General features: G+C 28.8%; 1 protein-coding gene and 1 long non-coding RNA gene across 2 annotated transcripts; one reads left to right on the top strand and one right to left on the bottom strand.

The window, feature by feature from the left end:
• Positions 1-14,423: 14,423 nt before the first annotated feature.
• Positions 14,424-16,013, bottom strand: LOC100854992 (berberine bridge enzyme-like 14). Its single transcript, XM_059737706.1, has one exon. The coding sequence runs from the start codon at positions 16,011-16,013 to the stop codon at positions 14,424-14,426; it is 1,590 nt and encodes a 529-aa protein (XP_059593689.1).
• Positions 16,014-19,335: 3,322 nt separating this feature from the next.
• On the top strand, positions 19,336-20,300 carry LOC109122902 (uncharacterized). Its single transcript, XR_002030421.1, has 2 exons — positions 19,336-19,468; positions 19,903-20,300. It is a non-coding gene; the product is annotated as an uncharacterized LOC109122902 (long non-coding RNA).
• The last annotated feature ends 2,367 nt before the right edge of the window (positions 20,301-22,667 follow it).

Raw genomic sequence — 22,667 nt, 5'->3', positions numbered from 1 at the left:
TAAATCTTGCTTCTAGATCCTCCTTCCTAAGAGAAAAATGAGATTTAGCCACTCATACTTAGAGATTTGGTCTCACAAGACATGTTTGGTTAATAAGAAAATGAAGGAAAATGAAAGAAAATAGAGAATTCTATTAAGAAAGAGAATTTAGAAAAATTCTACAATAAAAAAAATGTCAAAAAGCCTTTACATGAGAAATTCAAGTTTCTATTTATAGGCCAAGGTCAAGTGGACACTTTGCAACCTCTCATTGGTCTTCTAGAACCTTTTGGATTCATAGATTTGGAGTTTAAAATCAAAATCACCATTTTGTGCGAGCTTGGACCATTTTGCACAAGGACTATCATTTTCGCATAATCGTGCAAAATTCCAACATGAGCAGCAACAACAGGTGACTTTTTGGACCATTTCTCTTGGTTGCACAAAATTTTGCATGTTCATGTGAAATCAATTTAGACATCCTTCTAAGGTTGTAGCACAAATTTCCTCTTCTGGTCTAATTCACATAGTCATGCAAAATTTTTGCATAATCATGCAAACTTACAACAAATGGTTTTTGAGCTTCTTTTTGTCATTTTTTTTCCATTTTCTTCTTTTGGCTACAAGTGAACTACCTCTAATTAGCCCAAATCCTGGTCCAAACCAATTGTATTACTTCTTCCATCATACATTTGGATCATCATCAATATTATTTTCCCTCTTCAAGTCGATTTATTTATTTATTTATTTGTCATTCAATTCATTAAAATCACACCTTGAAACAACTCCAAAACTTCACAAAAACCATTAGTAACTCTTGCAAAGGCAACAACATATTAATTGGGTATTTTAGGCATAATTACTATTCAAAATATATGAAATGCATGACAATTATTATCTATAATATGTTCTTTTTAAGTAATAATCAGCTTGGCATGAGAGATTTGTTTTAATCTTGGTACTAAAGCCAATTGGAAAATATATGAGAGAAAAGTAGGAAAATAAAATAAAATAGAAAATGAAATGGAGAGATGTGAGATAAATGAAAAAAAGATGGAAAATAAAATAAAGGGATTCAAAATAGGATAAGTAAAATGTGATTGGTAATACAAGAAATTAACAAATCAAATTGAAAGTGAAATAAAAATAATGATAGAAATAAAAGTAACATACTTAAGGCTAAATAGGTGTGAAGAGCAGTAAGCAATGGGCAAGAACTTAAGGCTATAGTAATGTACTACCTATTTAGTTGGTTCTTTGGAAACTTTAAAATGTGAAAAGAAAAGCAAATAGTTTGGATTGAATTTTTACTAGAAGACAAGTACATAGTAAAATTAATATTAGGGAAATCAACTAGCTGGTTTGGGATTTTGTTAACTTTGAATTCATGAAATTGCCTCTTACAAGGATAAAGAGTTTTAGATATTGAAACCTTTTATCTTGTAATTGGAAGATTCAATTTCAGTTGTTTAATTACATACCCTTGTCCTTCTTCACTAATAAGGAGTGTGACTTTCTGATCAATTAGGGAAGGGGATATATGAGATTGAGATTGCTTTTGTAGTCAAATCAAGTTATATATGTCCTGAGATTTAAATCAATTATTATAGAAGTTACTAGTGGCTGCGAAGTGAATTTAAAATCCTTTAACCCGATTTTTCAATCTAAATCAAAATATATTTGTACCCTTACCATTTTTTTTGCCCAAAAATAAATTATTTTCTATGTTTCAAAAAGTGAGATACTGGATATTTCTATTGGGAAATCAATTTTTAGTACACTAAATTTTTAGTTGCAACTAGCCTCGATAGATATTTCAAATAATGCTTCTAACTTTGCATATGAATAAAAAATAAAATAAAATGTTATACTTGCATGTTAGTTGACTGGTTTAAATTGAAAAACAATGTGATATTGATGTTATTTATTATCTACTTTCCTATCCCAACTTAGTGATGAGTAATAGTTGAGACTCTCTAAAAAACACTAGGGAAATGTTGGTATTTATCATTAAGAGATAAAGGAATTAAATTACTAGTTGTGGTCAATTAATAGGCTGTTGAGCTACATAATTTGGAGATTTTGAGAATTCAATGAGACAAAGATTAAATGACTTTTATTTACATCATCAAAGAACATGCATGTAGATTATAGTCAACAAAAAGAGTTGTAAGAAAGTTATGTTCATATTGGTTAACAATGTGATTTTATTCTTTACTTGTTGTATTTCCGTGTATTGTTTCAAATAGTAATGTAAATATCTTTGAAAATGTCCAAAGAATTTGACTCACACATTGATACATATCACGAAGTTTCTAATTATTTCTCTATTGTGTGTTCTGTAATAACAAAATTCTTGGGCATTTTCAACCAATCTAAACTAATTTCATCTAAAAGATCCTTTAAATAGATTTTGCAAAAATAAAAAATAAAAAATCTCAAATGAGTGTTTCTCAACCGTATAAGCATCTATCAATATGACAAACTTATGGTTGATGATTACTACTCAAAAAGTGCTATTTGATAGCTTGTAATTAATCTTTTTAAACACTTTTGAGTAGTAGTTTTGGCCTTTTAACTCAATTGGCATGATAAGGACCCTTGCAATCGTTTCTAATTAAATTGTGTTAAGTTTTGGTGTTTTTGTTAGTAATTTGATCACCAAAGCAATCCAAGATTGAGGAGAGTTCTTTGGAATCTTGGGCAAAGCAATTGGAAGCTCAGAAACATGAAGAACTAAAGCTTTGAAGGCCTTTTCCAAGAGTTGATCTGGAATGCAAGGAGAAAAAGTAAAGAGAATCTGCCATGAAGCATATTCTTGATGACAGTCGTGGCAGCCACTTTTGGAGCACTTTCTGAAGTCCAATTGATGCATGCTATATACCATTTCAAATCTCAGGAAGTCAACAATCCAATGCTTCAAACGGTGCACAATTCAGAGTTGAAACGAAGAAGTTACAGCCATTGCAAGTCAATCACTCTAAGCTGAAGGAAGCATTTTGCAAAGTGTTGCGAAATCACCCTTTTGTTGCGAAGTGATTTCGCAGCCTTTTTGTACAGTGTGGTGGATTTCCTCCTGATGTTGCCCAATATATGCAACAAGTTGGAAGCTGAGAACCTCAAGATGGAAGCCAACTTCGCAACCCTGCGAGAATACCCTTTTGTTGCGAAGTGATTTCGCAGCCCTTTTTGAGTGTCTGCGAAATCTCGCAGACATCATTTTCTCTTGCGAAATGGTCCGTAGTGCTTCCCGATGTTTGCTACCAACATTGGGAGATATTTTCCATCAGATTTTTGTTGTCTAAATCCCAAAATTCTCCTTGTAAGCCACCAATTACAAGATTCCTTAGCTTTTAAGTTAGTAAAAAGAGAAAATATCCATGTAATAATTAGTTTTATATTATGTTCATATAAATACCTCTCGGGAGCCTATTCTCAGGAGGAGGAGACCTTTTGTAAAGTTTTGGAAAAGCAAGTAAAGTTCAGGTCCTTTGTTTTGCCTACCTTCTCACTTTGTATTTTTTATTTCTTACGAAGTTATGCACTCTCTGAGGAATTTTCCCCAGAGAATGAGTAACTAAACCTTTAGTTCCTTGGAGCTAAGGTTGCCGGGGAAGGTTCCAATTGCAAGAATGCAAAGCTTTGTGGTTTCAGCCATGAATGAAGAGGAAGTGAAATCCTTTAGTGATTTCTATGTTTTTAGTTAACTTAAAACACCTTAGAGTCACCTGGGCCAACACTTGGTAAGGCAAGTGATTACTACCAAAAAGTGTTATTTTGTAGACCTAATTATAATGGTTTTAAGCACCTTTGAGTAGTAATCATATTCATTTAACCCAATTAATTCATTAAGGTCCTTAGTAATTGGTTTTAACCATTTTGTGGCAAGTTTATATGTTTTTATCAGCTTATGAATCAATTCAAGCATGCCAAATGATGGAGGAGCTACTTGGACAAGTTATGGCAAAGCTTTTGGAAGCTCAAATTCATGAAGAACCAAGATTTGGAGCTCCATAGCCCTTTGCCAAAGTCGTTCAAAGTATGCAAGGAAAGAACAATGGAGAAGAGGAAAACAGAGTGAAGAAAAAAGAGGACAGCAGCTTCAGTCTTCTTTCGCACTTTTGGAGCACTTTTCGAAGTCCATTTTTTACATTCTATATACCATTTCAAAGCTCTGGAAGTCAAGAATCCAACGCTTCAAACCGTGCATGATTTAGAGTTGAAATGAGGAAGATATGGCCTTCGGAAGCCAACTGCTCCAGGTTATGCGAAATTCGCATAACACCTTCAAAATTCGCATAACCCATGCGTGGTGCGAATTTTCCTCTGTTTTTGCCGACTCCACTTTAGATATTTTCCTTTGTATTTTGTGATGTAATTTCCTTTCTTATCCTTGTAACTAACCAATCACAAGCTTTTGCTTTTGTAAAGATTATATAAGGGGTGGAAATCACCTCTTGGAATATATAGAATAGATATTACGTTTAACACTTAGAGAATAGATACAGAGCTCTCTCGTTTCTCTTTTCTCTTCCCCATTTCTATTTTCTTAGTAGCCAAACAGCCTCTGAGGGCTTTTCCTCAGAGGATGATTGGCTAAAACTTTTAGTTTCTCAAAGTATGGATGTTATGTGATGGCTTGGATGCAATCCCATGGAAATTTCTCGCACCCGGAAGGTAAGGTAGACGTTTTTCATTAAAGGTTCATTAATGCAAAGTTTGGTTTTTTATTTCCTTTGGACAACTTCCAACGGCCAATACTTGATAAGCTTTTGGATTTCTATCCATTAGTTATCTCCTACGAGCTATTGGAATGTGAGGTTTTGAATTCCAAGTTTTGCATTAATCCGTTAGAACCAATTTCAATGGTCATTGAAAGGTGAGTTTATCACCTAGAATGACTTTGAGTTGCCAATATTTGGTAAGCTTTTGGCTTTAGACCATTAGTTATCTCTTACGAGCCATTCAAAGGAAGTCTAAGGTGAATAACCATTGATGAAATTCACTACCATCTGTTTTACCATTTTAAAGGATTAAAACTTGATTTGCTAAATCCATACCGGTTCGGGAAGCAAGCATCACCATAGTTGCAACCCCAACGCGAGGAGCCTATCCTGAGATTTCCAATTTGCATAAGAGTCAGAGCATAGCTATCCTATCTTTGAGAAACTTGTTTTTACACCCTTTCATTTTAGTCTTTAATGTTAGCTTAGATTAGTTTAAATCTTTCTAAAACATTTACATCTTCTTTTAAAGCTAACATCCATAAGAAAATCACCTATTTTCCTAATTTGAATATCACTAGTGTTTGCGAAAACCCTTCCCAGTGAACGATCCTAGAACCACTATGCTATAGTAGCTTGGCTACTTTAGTAATAGTATTTAAGGTATAAATTTTGTTGATACGCCTTTAAAGCTAAGCTACCATGAGTCGCATCAGCAAGTGATCTCCAACCATGGAGATGCACTAGTTTACCCCTTGCGAGCCTCTGGGAGGTGACTTGAAGGTAGGATTTTCTGGAATTGCCAACACTTGGTAAGCTTTTGGACTCCAAGGAGACATCCATTAGTTATCTCTTGCGAGCTTGAGAATGGAAGTCCAAGGTTAAAGATCACCTTGAATGGTTAAGGCTTAGTGAGAGGCATGAACCATAGCAAGTTGCATCAGTGAGAGGGAATTAAAGCTGAAATCTAATTAAAGGATGTATCTGTACAACACCGGTTAGAGAATTGACTATATGTTGATTCTCTCACGCGAGGAAATGAACCAACTGACCTGAGCTATGTCTTTTGCATGAGGAACCACCCTAGTGAACCTGACTCTCCAAGGAATGTTTTTCTTCCTAAATAATTTCCATCACTTGCTTTGTAGTCATTTTAAATCTAAATCTTTACCAATCAAAGTTTTTGTTTTATTTCGTGAGCTAACCTTGAAATGAAAAAGTACCAATTCACTTTGAATTGGTATCATTTGTAATTTGGAAACCCTTCCCAGTGAACGATCCTAGAGCCGCTATACTATAGTAGCTTTTTCTTTGCTACCCTAGTATATGGTGTAATAAGTTATAAATTTTGTTGATTACTCCCTCAAACAAGGAGCACCAGTTGGACATGAATCAGCTGAGACACCAATTGGGCACGAATCAGTTGATAACTAAGATTTTGAATTTTTTTTAAAACTAGATAAAATCATAGTTAATGATTATAAACTTAAGCTTAAAACTATTGTTATCAATTATGATTTTGAACTTAAGCTAAACGTGTGAGTTTTATCATTTTCTTCACATGGCTTAGAATTATTCTTTTTAGATTTTTTTTTTTTAATTTATGACCTAGAAATGAATTTTTATTTGTTAATTAAAATGAATAAGGATGGCTAAAAGACTCCGGTTCCAAACTTTGTATGGTTTGTTAATGGGAAGTTTTGAGAGCCTTCTTTGGGACCAGATGTGAAATTGGGGCCATGTCAATAGTGAAGATCAAGCCAATTTGTTGGCTTGTGAAAGAGGTTTGTTTCATTCTATTCTTATCATCACTTAAAGTGTGCTAAAAAAATAGATGTTGAACCTCTTTTTTTTAGCTTTAATTTTAATCAACTATGCTTGCATGAAACCTTAGAGTTCTCATTCAAGTATCACTGTGACACAAAAGTTTCTCTTGTTACATACTAAAGACATTTAAGTTGTCAAAAGGTGAAAATGGTTTCATATAAACTACTTTCGAGTTGACAACTTTTAAATTGTCTACCATGTAATAAAAATCCTTTCTCTACGAATAATGTTTGAATTGTCCAATTAGACAGTATAGGAAAACATAATATCTATGAAGTTAATTGCTTGTTCTTAATTTATTTTAAAGAAATTTTGGTACTCTTTCCTCTTGCTCTCTAGGTGCATATTTAAACAAAGTCACATATTATGCATTGTCCATTTTGTGTACTTGGAGAACTATAGGGAAATGCTGCCAAAATTTCTTTAAAGTGAAATTGAGCACATTGGCAGTTGACATAGAGATTATGTATTCCTATATGGGATAGAAACTATATATTTTAGAATGTTGACACAGAAATGAAGCATATTATTTGTGGTAAGGAACTTTATTATAAATAGAAAATGAGATTGTTTTTAATCTCTAAGATTTTTGTTTTCATTTACAAATTATTTATGGCTTCCATTAGTTGATTAAGAAAGAGTTTAAGCAAATGGCTATAGTGAAATTTACTAGTTTAGGATATTGTGAATCTAATTTTTATGCCTTTCAAACAATTAACCCTTTTTAATGCTATGATTCTAAGCTTTTTGAAAAAAAAAATTGTTTTCTATATAACTTCAATATTTTAGCAAATTTATTAACATAGATTTGTTTAGATATTTTGTTGTTAAGAAACTGTTATTTATCATAATCAATTTCGTTTCTTAAATAGGATTTGATAACTTATTCAAAAAGGAAATAAAGTGATTAGGGGTGTTTGTAACCAACTTTTAAAAAAGAATGATTTGGAAGCTTCTAATTAATTAAAGAATCAAATGAGTTTTATGTTAAAAAAAACAATCATTCTAATGTAGTCTAAATATCTATATAAAAATTTCATATGCAAAATTTTTTTTAATCATAAGTCATTCTTCCTTAAAATAACTTCTCACATTCAACCTATGTAAATTGGAATTTTTTTTTTTTTTTTTGGTATCTTGAAGAAAGCCAATAGTAATTTAAAGCTATTTCAATAATTTCTAGAAAAAGCTGCTCTAACCTACTTTATGAGAGAAGAACAGAAGAAGCATATAGGAAGATCAAAAAACAATTACAAGCATAAGGACATTTTACCATCTACAATATTTTGTTCTTAATAAAATATCAAAGATGGGCTATGAGAACCCAAACATGCTTGTAGAATTTTTCAACTGATTTTGGCCACTATATATTTTACACTATTGAAAACAGAGATGGGAGAAAATGGGTGTAACAGTAACTTCCTTTATATTTAGCATATGTAATTGTGTTTATGGGTTGCTTGCTTCTTGATACACACTTACATTAAAATTATTTCTTGTGAACTTCATTTTTTAGTTGTCAACTTCTTAGATTTTGTTGGGTCAATTATCAGTTCTTCTAAACAGTAGAATGGCTTATGCAATGCTTAGGACCTTATTCTACACCAATAAAGAAAACAGAGAAGGAAATTAAAGAAATGGTTAAGAAAGTCAATGATTTATGTGGTATGTTTCTTCTTCTTGATATATCCAATGTGTAGTGTCATGTGATAAAAAAAAAAAAGACATGTATTATGATGATCCATGTAGAAAATAGTAGTAGCCAAGGTTATGTGAGAGGTTTTGATAAACTAGGCATGTATTATGAACTAATTATGGCTTCAATAACGTTTCATGAAATTATAGCAATAATTTTTGTCTTACAACAAGTATCAGGGAGTTTGACATTGGCTTAGCTACTCTAAGTCAATGGGTTCTTGTTTCTCATAAGCAAATGATGATGCAGGAGTAGTAGCCTCTTCAGGTGGTCTTTCTTGATTTTGTTGAACAAAATTTTCAATCTCAATATAATGTATTTCTAAAGAGTGGTTGGTTTTGGAAACTAAGTGGCAAGATGCACAAAGATAATTAATCTCCATTCTAAGGATGCCAAATATGTGATAAATGTTAAACAAGTTGAAAGGAAAGCTTCAACTTTAATTAAGACTCCATTTCTTCCTATAGAAACTTGTACTTGGATTTTCTTTTTTTGTTCCTTTTGTTTTGTTGAAGCACAAAATTTGTATAAAACATAATATTCTTTCCTTTTTTTTTTTTCTTCATTTTATACATAAACAAGTTCATAATAGAAAGGCAAGAGAGATACTAGTAATAGATGCATGAGGTGTACAATGTGTGGATGAAAGTATAAAGTAGCTTTTCTTGTATATTTACCAGAAAAATGATATCTCTTTTGCAAAGAGATCCCCTCAAAACTCTAGATTAGTGATTACAAACTCTTTCTAAGATGATAAAAAAAAGAGTTTTCAATAGAAAAAAAAAAAAAAAAACATGTAATAAGCATATTTGTTCATTATTCCCACTATTCTAAATCTAGGAAACAACCAACAAATTCAGATGAGATGAAATGAGATGAAAAAATCAACTCAGATTTTAGATGGGTTGTCTCCTTTCTCTCTTAATCCAATAATACAGTTCCTTTTTATGTTGGTGTTGTGTTTCTTTCTCACTTGTTAATGGCAAGGATAATTTGACTCCACCCTCTTTTACACCTATCAATTGTGATCTTTACCATTCCAGGTATTCAATTTTTGTTTTCATTTTATTTTCTTTAGATTCTTGGGTTGCCGAATTGATGGCTTAGCTGTGTATTTGAATTTTTTTTTTTTTGGGATAATTGGAAAGAAAATCCGGTGGGGGATGAGGGGGTTGATTTTAACTGTTTGGCCATTGACAAATTATGGGGAAAATGGAAAGGGAATAGGGTTGTGGAATCTTTGGTTTTTCATCATCTGGGACCTAGGAAATTTGATTGGTGGGTTCTATGAAATTTCAAAACGGGCTTTTGATGGAAGAGATAAGCAACTTGGTCCATCATCACCCAGATAAATTCACTATAAGTGTTTTTTTTTTCTTGATTCATTCCTCTTGTGTTTGTGCTTTGATGATTTATAAATGAAATAGATAGAGACAATGGAAACTAGAAATCAAGGCTACAAAGTAGAGATCACAATAGCTACTTATTGACATTTTCATGTTGTCGGTTTATATTTGGAGAAACTAATCATTGAGTTTGATTCAATGTTCACAAAATTTGTTGAATTTGGAGTTTGTGAGTTGATAGAATTACAAAAGATGGATTATGATGTAGTTTGTGGGCCTTATTTTCAATTTTACATGTAGTGGATAGAATATCTCATTCTTATATATATATTATTGATGATTCCTTATCTTCCAAAGTTTTGGGCAGCATGTAAGGGAGCTTATTACATTTGAGGTTCTATTAGTATTAGTATTGAGCAAAGAATAGCTTCTACCTAACATGTATAGGAATATTACTTTATAATTAAAGATTATGATTTTGTATTCCTACTCATAGAACCTATATATGCAAAATACATGTGTAGTTTTGAATCGATGGAATTCCAATAAAATATTGGTTTTTCTTATTAATATTTGTTTAATATGATATTATGAGCAAAATTTCAATAACAATATGAAGTGCCATATTAGGATTTCTAACCAATTAAATTAATTGAAAAAGGATTTTTAATTTAAGAAAAAAAAAACATAATACTTGTAAAGAGTGCCAAGTTTCTAATAAAGCACATATAGAAAAACTATGACGCTCATAAAAGTGTCCTGGTAAAGATATTACACTGAAATACGATGATGCTTTAAATTATGAGTGTCAATATTATTTGTTAAAAAATAATAAAGCTGTTTTTTTACTTGACGATTGAAAAGTGTTAACGTTGACCATAATATAAATTCAGGGGACACCTAGGTAGATTGAAGATGACACTTAAAATGAGTTGTCAAGGTTTTTATTGATAGAAGATGACGCTTCTAATAAGGGTCAATGTATATAAAAATATGGGAGAATTGTGTTTTGGGCCCAGTTGGGCCCAAAAATTAACGTTTAATCCATATAACTTCCATAATTGATGAAAATGATATAAGATATTAAAAGACCAATATATCCTTCAAATTTCTATACATTACCTTTTAAGGATATAAAATAGTGATGAACTAAACTATCCCATGACTTTTCACATAAGCTTTTTTTTGTCTTTATTGCACCACTATTCATGCAATCATAATAATTCTATTTTAATAATTTGAATTTTTCATTATTTTAAAATTTTTTATTTATAAATAATTGAAAATCAGCATTATTTTCTATTTTAAATTATAAATAAAGAAAAATTATGTTCAAAAACTATTTTAAAAAATACTTTCTAAAAAATAGTAATATGATTTATATTTTTTATATTTTCTTTTTGAAAAAACATTTAATTAAAAAATGAAAACTATTTTAAAAAATAAAAATTGAAAAACTTATTTAGTACTATTTTTTATATGAAAATAATTAAAAGAATTAAATTTCATTCATTGATTATCCATTTTTATTTTTTTCCATTAATTATTTTAACAAAAAAAATATAATATGTTTACGATTAAATAAAGAAATTGATCAATTATGTGTTTTTTGTGGGACTATATTTTATATGAAAAATAATTAAATAACTAAATTATATATATTTATTACTCTTTTTAATTTTATTTTCTTTATTTATTTTTTGTCTAATAGAAAATTTTAATATATCCATAATTAACAAAGTAACAATAAATCAATTGTGCACATTTTAATCTATTAAAATAAATTACTTTCTAATTTAATAAATAAAATGAAATAAGTAAATAAATTTGGGGTTATTTCTATTTTTTTAACATATCTTATATCAATATTTTTTATGATTAAATAAATTTTTTATTTTTTATTTCTTTAATTCCAAAAATAAAATGAAATAAATAAATAAATTTGGAATTTTCCAACTGATCTTATATTCATATTTCTTATGGTTAAATAAATTTTTTTAATCTTTTTTCTTTATTTCCAAAAATAAAAGGAAATAAATAAATAAATTTGGCTTAAATAATAGTTTTTAAGTAATTTCTTTGTCTTATTTTTAATTACATTTTGCATTAAAAATAAAATAAAATATCGTTTTATTTGAGTCACTGTACAAGGTATTTACACTAAGTGTACATGACAAATATACTAACTGTATAAGGGTGTATAAGACTATTATTTGTGAAGGATTTTAAGTGATTCTGAAAAACTTGTTTGTTTATTTCCCCTAATTGAGGATAAATGACATTCCTTACACACATTGGTTAAGCATACATTCATCTTATGCACTTTATCTAACTTGTATATGGTTATTTTAATAGGTACCTCACTTATGATAATTGTAAAACAAAATTATACAACGATTTTTCTTCTTTTTTAAAATCAAACCAATGCAAACATGGTTAACAGACCTATTGTCAGATATTCATAAGATGATGTATAAAATTTGAGTTATTGTACAAGGGTATTATATTAACTGTACAAGACAAATTTACTAATTGTACAAGGGTGTACAAGACTACTTTTTGTTAAAGATTTCAAGTGATTTTGAAAAACTTTCCCATTTTTTTCCACTCAAATATTTTTTTCCTCACTCAAGAATTGTTTCGAACTTTATTTTTAAATTTCATCATCAAATTTTTATAATTACATATTTTGTTTTTGTAGTTTTAGTAATGTTCTTTCTTTCCACTATTTTTTTTTTTTTTTTTTGTGAAATTTTATCCAAATGAATCTATATTTAAAATTATAATCATATTTATCAAATTTTTTACTAATTTTTTTAATATATTTATACTCATTTATTTAAAAAATGAAAAACTAATTTTTTTTTTTTCTGTAAACATGTTCTATTACCTTTCAAGTAAAAAATTAGATAAGTTTGAAAGCCAATAAAAAAATAAATAAATACCACTTTCAATAACTTTTAGATAAATTTTATATAATATATTTTATTTGAAATTTAATTTCTAAAGTTTTACTAAAAAATTATATTGACAATTTTCTTGTTGTGAATCAAAATATTTTGCATTAGTCTATCTAGATAAGAAAAATTATTAATATAATATTAGAACTTCATATCTTAGTTATTTTTTTCAATAAATTTATCTTTTTAAAAATTTTAAAATAAAAACATTAAAAATTAAAGAGCTAAAAGGATATATATATATATAGATGAAAAATTTAAAATAAAAAATAAAAGATAAATACAAAAAGATAAAAAAATATTTAGATGAAAAATCCCAAAATTTTTATCATTGCTTATAATAAGAGCAAAAAGATTCAATATCTTTAAAAATGAAAAACAAAAAAACATTATTACTTTTTATTTGACATAAAATAGAAATATAGATTGGAAGAAAAAAAAAGTTAGAAATGAGTAATACTTAATTGGGAATATAAAAAGGAAAAAAAACACAAAAAAAAATGAAATTCACACTCACTTGTGCCTAGGTAAGGGTTAAGGGTATTTTAGGGATTAATGAAGGATAATATCCTTCATCTTAATTTTCATACTTTGTTTGGATCTTGGGCTTAAATATGTATGATATATTGACCAAATGTTAATTTTTGGGCCCAGCTGGGCCCAAAACATAATTCTTCATAAAAAAAATATACCATGATAGTGTATAATATGACATTTTAGAAAAGTGTTATTATATATCTTTCTTGACGCATTAGAAGTGTCATTATTTTACTTTTTCCTTGTAGTGATCCCTAGAGGCCTTTGAGATTGTTGGGGCATCTTCTTAGATGAAAGATCTTGACCCTTTATCTAAAGTGAGGCTAGGATGATGATTGTTTGATGTTTGTCATGCACTTCCACTACATTTGGCAAGTGAGGGGGGATTTCTTTTGCATGAAGTTAAAGGTGCAATGAGTATTTTCGATCTATTATGAGTTGTGGAGCCTGTAGAGATGGTAGTGCATTAATAAAGACATGGTGACCTTTCCGTCTCTCTTGTTGACTTTCATAGCCTGAGTTTTTTTGGAAACAACCATTAATTCATTTGGGGTTTTTGATCAAGGAGATACGAGACAAAGAAGTCCTATTGAGGCCCAAATTTTTTGAGTTCCTACAAATTGAAAGACATGAAAAATAACATAACAAATTTAAATATAATAATATAAAATACTGTGGGAAACATAATTTTTTGTAGTGATTCTCAGTATATCCTCTCAGTCAACTGCCTTGATTTTAATTTAAGAAGAGAAGAGTATCATGACATGTAGGTGTCCTTGATGGCCTAGCTAGGATGGCTTGTTATCTAGCTACCATAAAGTGTAGACTAAAGGCTTGTAAAGCTTCTCAAGTAGGATAGAGGTCCTAAAGAACAGTACCCTACTTATAAGTAGGGTTAGGATTCAATATGTTGTCATGATATGTGTAATTTCATATAAATTCACTTATTAAATAAATTTAAATTTTCTTAATATGTAACTAAATTTATATGGTCGGTCTAAAAAGTCCATTTGTGACCTATGATGGAAAAAACTGCTAACAAGAGAATAGTTTAATTTGGTTTTATTTGATTTTTTTCTTGAACAATAGCCATATATCATTTGAACAATTGGGGTCTACATGAAGCTTTAAGCTAGTTAGACCAAAAAACAAGCCAAGCTATAAGGGTTCAATGATATGAAAATCTTACCAACAAATATTCAAACATCAATGAAGAATTAAGAAAAATATCTTATTTTAAAACATATGCATTAATGGTAAGTAAGAAAAAAGAAGGCATGGGTATGTGATCACTAAAAGAAAATTTTAAATTAATATTCTCTAAATCCTCATATTAACAATGCAAAGATTCCTTTCATATTTTGTATGGAAGAAGAGGAGGAATACTTTGTTCATTTACAAAGAAATTATCAGGATCAACTTTGGTTTTGATGTGAACCAATCTTTCAAAATTATCCTTGAAATAGTCTTTCCCATAAACGGCAGCTGCTGGAAGACCTCCTTCTTTGCTGTTACCTATGTCAATATCTCTATAGTTGAGAAACGCTTCCCTTGGCAATTTGGAGACAAATGGAGTCATAACCTTATGGAGTTCCCTGGTCAAGCTTAAATAGTTGTTAGTGACGTTGATTCCTGCTTCTTGCCAGTTTGCAGAATACTGAATTTTAAATATGTTCCCAGCTCTATGCGGGAATGGGGTTGCAGAGGCTGGAATTTCACTCATTCTTCCACCATAAGGATTCCATGCCATTCCCACCTTCTCTATTTCCATCATGGCCTTCCATATCACCTCCAAACCCTCCACTGGAATTGGTTTTTTCACGTAGTCCGACTTACGTTTCAGGTAGATTTTCCCCTTTGGTATCCTGTTGAGTAACACATCAACAGGAGTCCCCTTTGGGATGTCAAACCAGAAGAGATGGGACTCGACCCAACGCATCTCAATGCAGTCCTTTCGCTGTAACCCCAATTTGGGGAAGCTCTCATTCGTCAAAGCAAGAAGTCTGTCGGTCTGTCCAAGGAACAAGGCGATAAAGGAGGCTTTTATGGTTTTGCCTCCCCCGGTTGCATTCACACTATTGAGCCCTAGCCTTATGAAGAGGTCTTCATCCAGATTAGAGGCAACTTCTTGCCACTGTGAAACAATATCTGTTGCACCTTCTTCCAATGTCCTCTCTACTTTGAATACAGTAACAGTTTCCGGAACCCGAACCAGGTTGATTTTCCAGGAAAGAACGACTCCGAAGCTAGCAGCACCTCCTCCTCTAATGGCCCAAAATAGATCTTCTCCCATGGATTCTCTGTCAAGAATTCTACCATTAACATCCACTAGCTGTGCATCCACGATATTATCCACAGAAAGGCCGTATTTTCTCATCATGGTCCCGTATCCGCCTCCGGTGAAGTGGCCACCAGTGCCGAGAGTAGGGCACAACCCAGCAGGGAAGCCATGGACGTTGCTCTTCTCTGCTATTCCATAGTAAAGTTCGCCTAGAGTGGCACCAGCCTGAACCCAGGCAGTCTCATTAGCGATATCAATGCTGATGGACCGGAGATTAAACAAGTCGAGGACCACAAAGGGGACAGAGGAAACATACGAAAGACCCTCATAGTCATGTCCACCACTTCTAATTCTGATCTCCAAGCCATGAGTCTTAGCACAAATAACAGTGGCTTGGACATGGGACTCATGCTTAGCAGCCACAATGACGAGTGGCTTTGGGGTTTCAGGGGTCGTGAACCTGAGGTTTCTTATATAAGATTGGAGGACATCTGAGAAGGAAGAGTTTTGGGGAGTGTATATGGCTTCAGAGATTGGGTAAGAAGGGAGAGAATAGTCTGAAAGGCACTGAAGAAAATCAGGAACTGAATCCGAACTTGCAGATGAAACCGAGAAAAGGGGGATTGACAACAGTGATAATAGTAGAGCAAAACTCGAAGCCATCATTCTCAAAATCTTGTCTACACTCTAGAGATGGTGAATTCTGTGTTGTTTCTTTGGCATATTTATGGAGATGATGGAAGCTTCTTCACTTGCCGCTTTCAGTTTGGTCCTTCTTTCCATTTAAAACGGTATTGGAGTTACTAATATTTTGGCTTTATTTCTGGACATGATTTCCCCATATGGAAAATATTTAGAAGGAATTAATATATCCATATGGTAATGGGTTTTTTTTCTCTAATAATTATTATTTTAGTATCCTTGAAAAATATTTTTAAAAAGTTTTTTTTCTTCTTTTCCCACGGAAATATAGAATTTTCCTTACCTTTATTATTGAAAAGGAGTCAATCTCTCAGTCAATTGGTAATGAAATAATTAAACGTAGGCCTTTATTAGTTTTTTTCTAAAAGGTGAGGATACTTTTTGCGGTATTTACTGTTTCCATATCAATTTCTAAAACATCTTAACGCTAAATTACTAGTAAATGATATATGATATAACCGATCGATAAATTTAATATGAATTTAAATGAAGGTAATAAACTAAAATTAGTGATATATGGTCTCTAGTATTCAAAATTGCAAATTGGGGGAAAGAAATAAATGTCCGAAACAAATACGCAAATTACGAAAAAGAACAAATATGCAAATTGTGAAGATATGATTCGAACCCATAACTTTTCATGAACCCAAGTTCTAATACCGTGTTAAATTATCAATTTTTCTAAAAGTTCAAATATATAAAATTTGAGTTCAATATGCATATTATATGCTTCTTAACAAATTTGTAATACTTTAATTTTTCATCAAATATTTACAATGGTAAATTTATATTTTAGGTGTAAAAATAATTATAAAATAAAATTTATTTTAAAATAATTCAAATTTCACGCATGTATTGTTTAAAAATAATACCTAAAATAATGAACAACAATACTTATATAATAAAAATGTAGTATTTGAATGGTCAAAGATAGTATTTTTTTACTAAAAAAAATTAGATGAAGGACTAATTATTTGTATTTTAGAAATTTGTGTTTCTATCTTGCGATTTTTTTTTTTCTTACAAGTATATGAAAACACATTTTTCCCTATTTCTTTTTTAAAAATTGGGGAAAAAGTATTCCCAAAAAATTTTAGTAATTTTTTTGTTAACTTTTTTTTTTCTTCTTTTTTTTTTTGTCTCTGTTTTCTTTTTATGCAAATTTTATAACTATTTTTAATTCTTCAAAATTTTGAGAAAAAAAGAATATAGGAACGAAATATGAAAAATAAAAAATGCATTTTATTTTCTTCTCTTTTTCATCTCTACATTTTTTTCTACAAATTTTATAATTGTATTTAATTCTTTAAATTGTTGAAAAGAAAAGGCACTACAAAGAAAACATAAAAGGAAAGAAATAATTTATATGACTATCTAAAAAAGAATTGAGATAAATTAAATTAAATTCTTAATAAATGTGTTTTTAAAATTTTTATTTCTTTTCAAAATATCAAAAAATATTTTAAAAGTTTTATAATATTTTCTTTCCTATTTCATTTTCCAAATCATGCAAATAGGGGAGAATGATTTCCTTTAATATTTTCCTTTTCGCTATCATTTTCTAACATCCACATACCCAAAATATTTTTTATTAAGAGAAAATAACAACAACAACAACAACAATAATAATAATAATAATAATGTGATGAAGAAAATTAATTTTTAATTTTCTTCTTTTTTAGAAAACTATCAAAAAAGTATTTTAATTTTTTTTATAATAATTCACATACCCTAAATAGTTTTTATTAAGAGAAAGAAAAATAATGTGATGAAGCAAATTATTTTTTTTATTTTTTATTTCTCTTTTAGAACAATATCAAAAAAGTATTTTAAATTTTTTTTATAATAATTCACATACCCTAAATAGTTTTTATTAAGAGAAAGAAAAATAACGTGATGAAGCAAATTATTTTTTAATTTTTTTATTTCTTTTTTAGAAAAAATATTAAAAAAATATTAAAAAAATTTTATAATATTTTTTTTTCCCATTTCATTTTTCAAGTCATCGAGAAGAATGGTTTTCTTTCATATTTTTCCCTTTTCCTATCATTTCTAAGATCCACATACCCTAAATAGTTTTTATTAAGAGAAAAAAAATAATGTGATGAAGCAAATTGAATAATTCATGATTTTTTTATTATTAATGGTTTATAAAATATGTTAAGGTAAAATCAAATGATAAAGTAAAATTTTAAATTTATGATTAAATTATACTAATTAAAGTGAAAAATATAATAGTAAAAGTGGTGGAATTATGAGATACCAAATCATTTTTAAAATTAAGATTGAACTTCTTTTAAAATGAAGCCTTTATAATATAAAATAATTTAAAATTTTAAATAAAAATTGCATTTAATTAATTTTATTCTTATGATTAAGATTTTGAAGCTAACTACTAAATTAAGGTTAATAAGCAAATAGATTTCTATTTCCATAGGTATAAGGTTATATTTATAAAATTAATTATTTTGAGATTTGAGTTATTTATGTTATTAAAAGATTTAATTAAATTTAGTATTTAAACACTAAATAATACCCAATATTTTCCTTCTACTTATTCAATATAACACTAAGGTTTCTTAGTGCTTAATTTTCTGTTTTATCAAACATCACCTTAATTATATACAAAATAATATATGGTATGACTTAATGTGTAGAAATTAAAATTTAAAATTTAAAGGGTATTTAGTTATCAATTTAATGGGTTAATATCACTTAATAGATTAATTTAAGTTATTAAATAAATTACATATGTTTAATAAAATAACTTAATTTTATAATTTAAAATGTTAATATAATTTTAATTAGCGTTGTATAATAAAACAAATATATAATCAATTTAATGACAAATCTATTGAAAATATAGATTTTATCATACTATTTTTTTTAATTAAAATTGTATGTTTTTTTGGTAATTTATTAATATTAAAAGTATTTTTATACTTATACAACATATTATTAAAAACACTATTAGAATCAATTTTTTATGATTCTCATAAAAGTTTTTTCACAAAAACACTACAGAAGAAAACACTTTAAATAAAAACACTTTCACTAGAATCACTAACAAACGGGCTTTTAGTAATCAATTTAGAGTTCGTTTGACAGTAATTTTCAAAAGTGTTTCTATCCTTAAAAATATTTAAAAGTGTTTTTGGATGAAAATAAGATGTTTAACAAATTTTAAAAGACACTTTTAAATATTTTTGGAGAATCACTGCACAGGTGTTTTTCTTTTTAAAACACTTCAAAAAATTTGAAATATTTCAAAAAATGCCCCCAAGTGATTCATGATATTTTCCATCCCTTTCCCTCATGCCTCTCTCCTTCATTCTCCTCCTCCATCGCTCTCCATCGGAGACTACACAGTAGGAAAGAATCTCCACTTTCATTCGACAACGTTGATCGGATCGAAGGTAACCCTCTGTTCTTTTGTTGTTTTTCTTTTCCTTTTATAAAATGTCTGTTTGTCTTGAAATATTAGTTAGGGTTTTGGGTTTTAGGATTGTTTGGTTAGGAGGAGAGTTAGAGAAAGCATTTCCAACTATCGGAGATACATTTCTTTTCTATTTTCTCTCTTGATCTAGTTTTCTCAAGGTACATAAAGTTTTTCTTGGTTTTTTTTTTTTTTTTCAATCTCTGATTTGATTGTCAGGAAAGATGAGGAAAGGATGAGAAGATTAGGAATATTTGGAATATTTTCCCTCCATTTTCTCTTTTGGTGTTTTGGTTGCAGAAAAAATTAGGGATCCTTTTCTGGTCGTTTGTTTGATCATTTGCAACTCATAATTTTGCTTAATAGCTTCTGATTCAGGGTACATGTCAAGGTTTTAATGGTTTATGTTTTCAGAGGGTATTTTATCCGAGCTTCAAGTCTCCACCTCGCGCCTCTCTATATATGTCGTTCAGATAATTACAACAAACCTACTTCCCATCTCGTTGTTTTCATTCATTGATTCAGTCCAACTCTGAATGAAGATGGAGCAGATGAAGAAGAACGGAAATGGAAAATCAAGCAAGAGTCCAAGAATTGGTCTCCGGATCTACCAGAGGTGAGGCCTGTCATCACCCGTCAGCTCTGTTGATCGCCGACCTGCCGGCCTACTCAACTCCGTCGGCCACTCCTAGAGTATGGATATTCACATAGTGATGATATATGACTCTGTTTCTTAGGTTCTGCTTTGTAAATACTGTTTGTGAATATATAATCTTCAATCATGGATTTGGGTGAATGGGTTTTTCCCATGATTTTTGAGTTTTCCCGAGCTTTCTCCGGAAATTTTGATTAAAAAAAAAGAAAAGAAAAGATGAAAGGCTAATTATTTGATTTTTATAAATTTGTGTTTCTATCTTGCTATTTTTTTTTTCATACCAAGAATATGAAAACACACTTTTCCTTGTTTCTTTTTTAAAAAATGGGGAAAATGTATTCCCAAAAAATTTTAGTAATTTTTTGTTAACTTTTTATTTTCTTCTCTTTTTTGTTTCTATTTTCTTTTTATGATAATTTTATAACTATTTTAAATTCTTTAAAATTTTGAGAAAAAAAGAATGTAGGAACGAAATATGAAAAATAAAAATGCATTTTATTTTCTTCTCTTTTTTATCTCTTCATTTTTTGTGTAAATTTTATAATTGTATTTAATCTTTAAATTCTTGAAAAGAAAAGGCACTACAAAGAAAAGATAAAAGGAAAGAAATAATTTATAAAGGCTATCTAAAAAAAGAATTGAGATAAATAAAATTAAATTCTTAATAAAAGTATTTTTTAAATTTTTATTTCTTTTCAAAATATCAAAAAATATTTTAAAAGTTTTATAATAATTTTTTTCCTATTTCATTTTCCAAATCATCCAAATAGGGGAGAATGATTTCCTTTAATATTTTCCCTTTCGCTATCATATTCTAAGATCCACATACCCTAAATAGTTTTTATTAAGAGAAAATAATAATAATAATAATAATAATAATAATAATAATGTGATGAAGAAAATTAATTTTTATTTTTTTTCTTTTTTAGAAACTATCAAAAAAGTATTTTAATTTTTTTTTATAATAGTTCACATACCCTAAATAGTTTGTATTAAGAGAGAAAAATATCGTGATGAAGAATTTTTATTCTTTTTTTAGAAAAATATCAAAAAAGTATTTTAACTTTTTTTATAATAATTCACATAGAGAAAGAAAAATAACGTGATGAAGCAAATATTGAAATTAGGAATATAGATTGTTCTATTGATGAAAATAGAGAAATTCAAAATTTCTTTTGATGAATAGATTTAAGTAATGAAATTTTAAAAAAAAAACAATAAATGAGTAAATAAATATATTGTTATATGTGGCTTAAGAGATTAGAAAATATTAGGAAAGAAAAAAGAGAAAGAAAGAGAATGCATGTGCATTGGATGAAGTTTTTTTTTTAAAAGAAAAAAAAATAGAAAGAAGAATGTGTGCTTGTGGAAGATGGAGAATGGTGAAAAGAAAAAAAATATAGTAATATTAATAACAAAGGAAGATGTGTACGGATAGTGTTTGATGGCATATATATATATATATATATATATATATATATATATATATATATATTATGTTAGCAATAATGGAGAATTATTAGGGATACAATTTATGTTTAATGAAAAAATAAAATTAAAATACTGAAAGTGAGAGAATAGAAGTTATCAATATTATTATACTAATAATGAGTGTAAGTTAATAAGTAGCATAAAACTTAATTAGTAGAATAAATTGTAGCTTAATTAAATTATGTTGTGTCATAAAAAATAAATTGAAAATAAAATTTAAGTTTTATATGAATTAGAAATTCATTAATTTTTCTAAAATAAGAATAGATTAAATTATCTTTCATAATTAAAAACATTCATTTGAATACTTAAAATTTTAGGATTGTTAAACCTATAATTTTAAATAAATAGTAATGGTTATTTTTCTCATACTTTGTTAGGTGAAAAGTGAGTTTCTAGAATTATTTTTCTCCCAAGTTTTTTATGACTTCTTTTGTATATATATATATATTTGTTTTGTTTTTTTTTGAAATGTGTAATTGTTAATTTTGTTTTTAAATATGGATCAAATATATTTTGTATGGAAAATGTGTTATAACATTTATTTTGTTTATATCAAAATACTTGGGGATTTTCTGCTTTTGTAAGTTGGATTAAATAAAATAAAGAATTTAACTTTGGTTTGTTTGGTCATTGTCAATGGGATATAATAGTTGATTTTTGGGCCCTTGTCAACGGGATATAATAGTTGACCTTTACATTTTTTTTGGTGGGAAATGTAATTGATTTGGACCCTAATCTCTAAGGGTTTGGTTAGAGGTTACTAGTACTAATAGTGTTTGGTTCTGTCCACCTTAAAATGAATATTTAAGGCTAACAACCTATTTGTAAAGTCCCACTTAAATGGGCACTATTTATTATTTGATAATTAGAGCAAAAACAATTGAAATGGATATGAAATGATTTGATGTATAGGAAAATGTTTGGTTAAACACCTTAAAATGTATTAGCATATTTGTATTTAAACGCTCTTATAAAAATGATTTTACACTAAATCTCCTATTTGTAAGTATGATTGAAACTATTTGATTCA

The sequence above is a fragment of the Vitis vinifera genome, chromosome 7 (genome assembly GCF_030704535.1).
Source record: "Vitis vinifera cultivar Pinot Noir 40024 chromosome 7, ASM3070453v1".
NCBI classification, from domain to species: domain Eukaryota; kingdom Viridiplantae; phylum Streptophyta; class Magnoliopsida; order Vitales; family Vitaceae; genus Vitis; species Vitis vinifera.
This window is presented reverse-complemented; position numbering and strand designations above follow the sequence as displayed.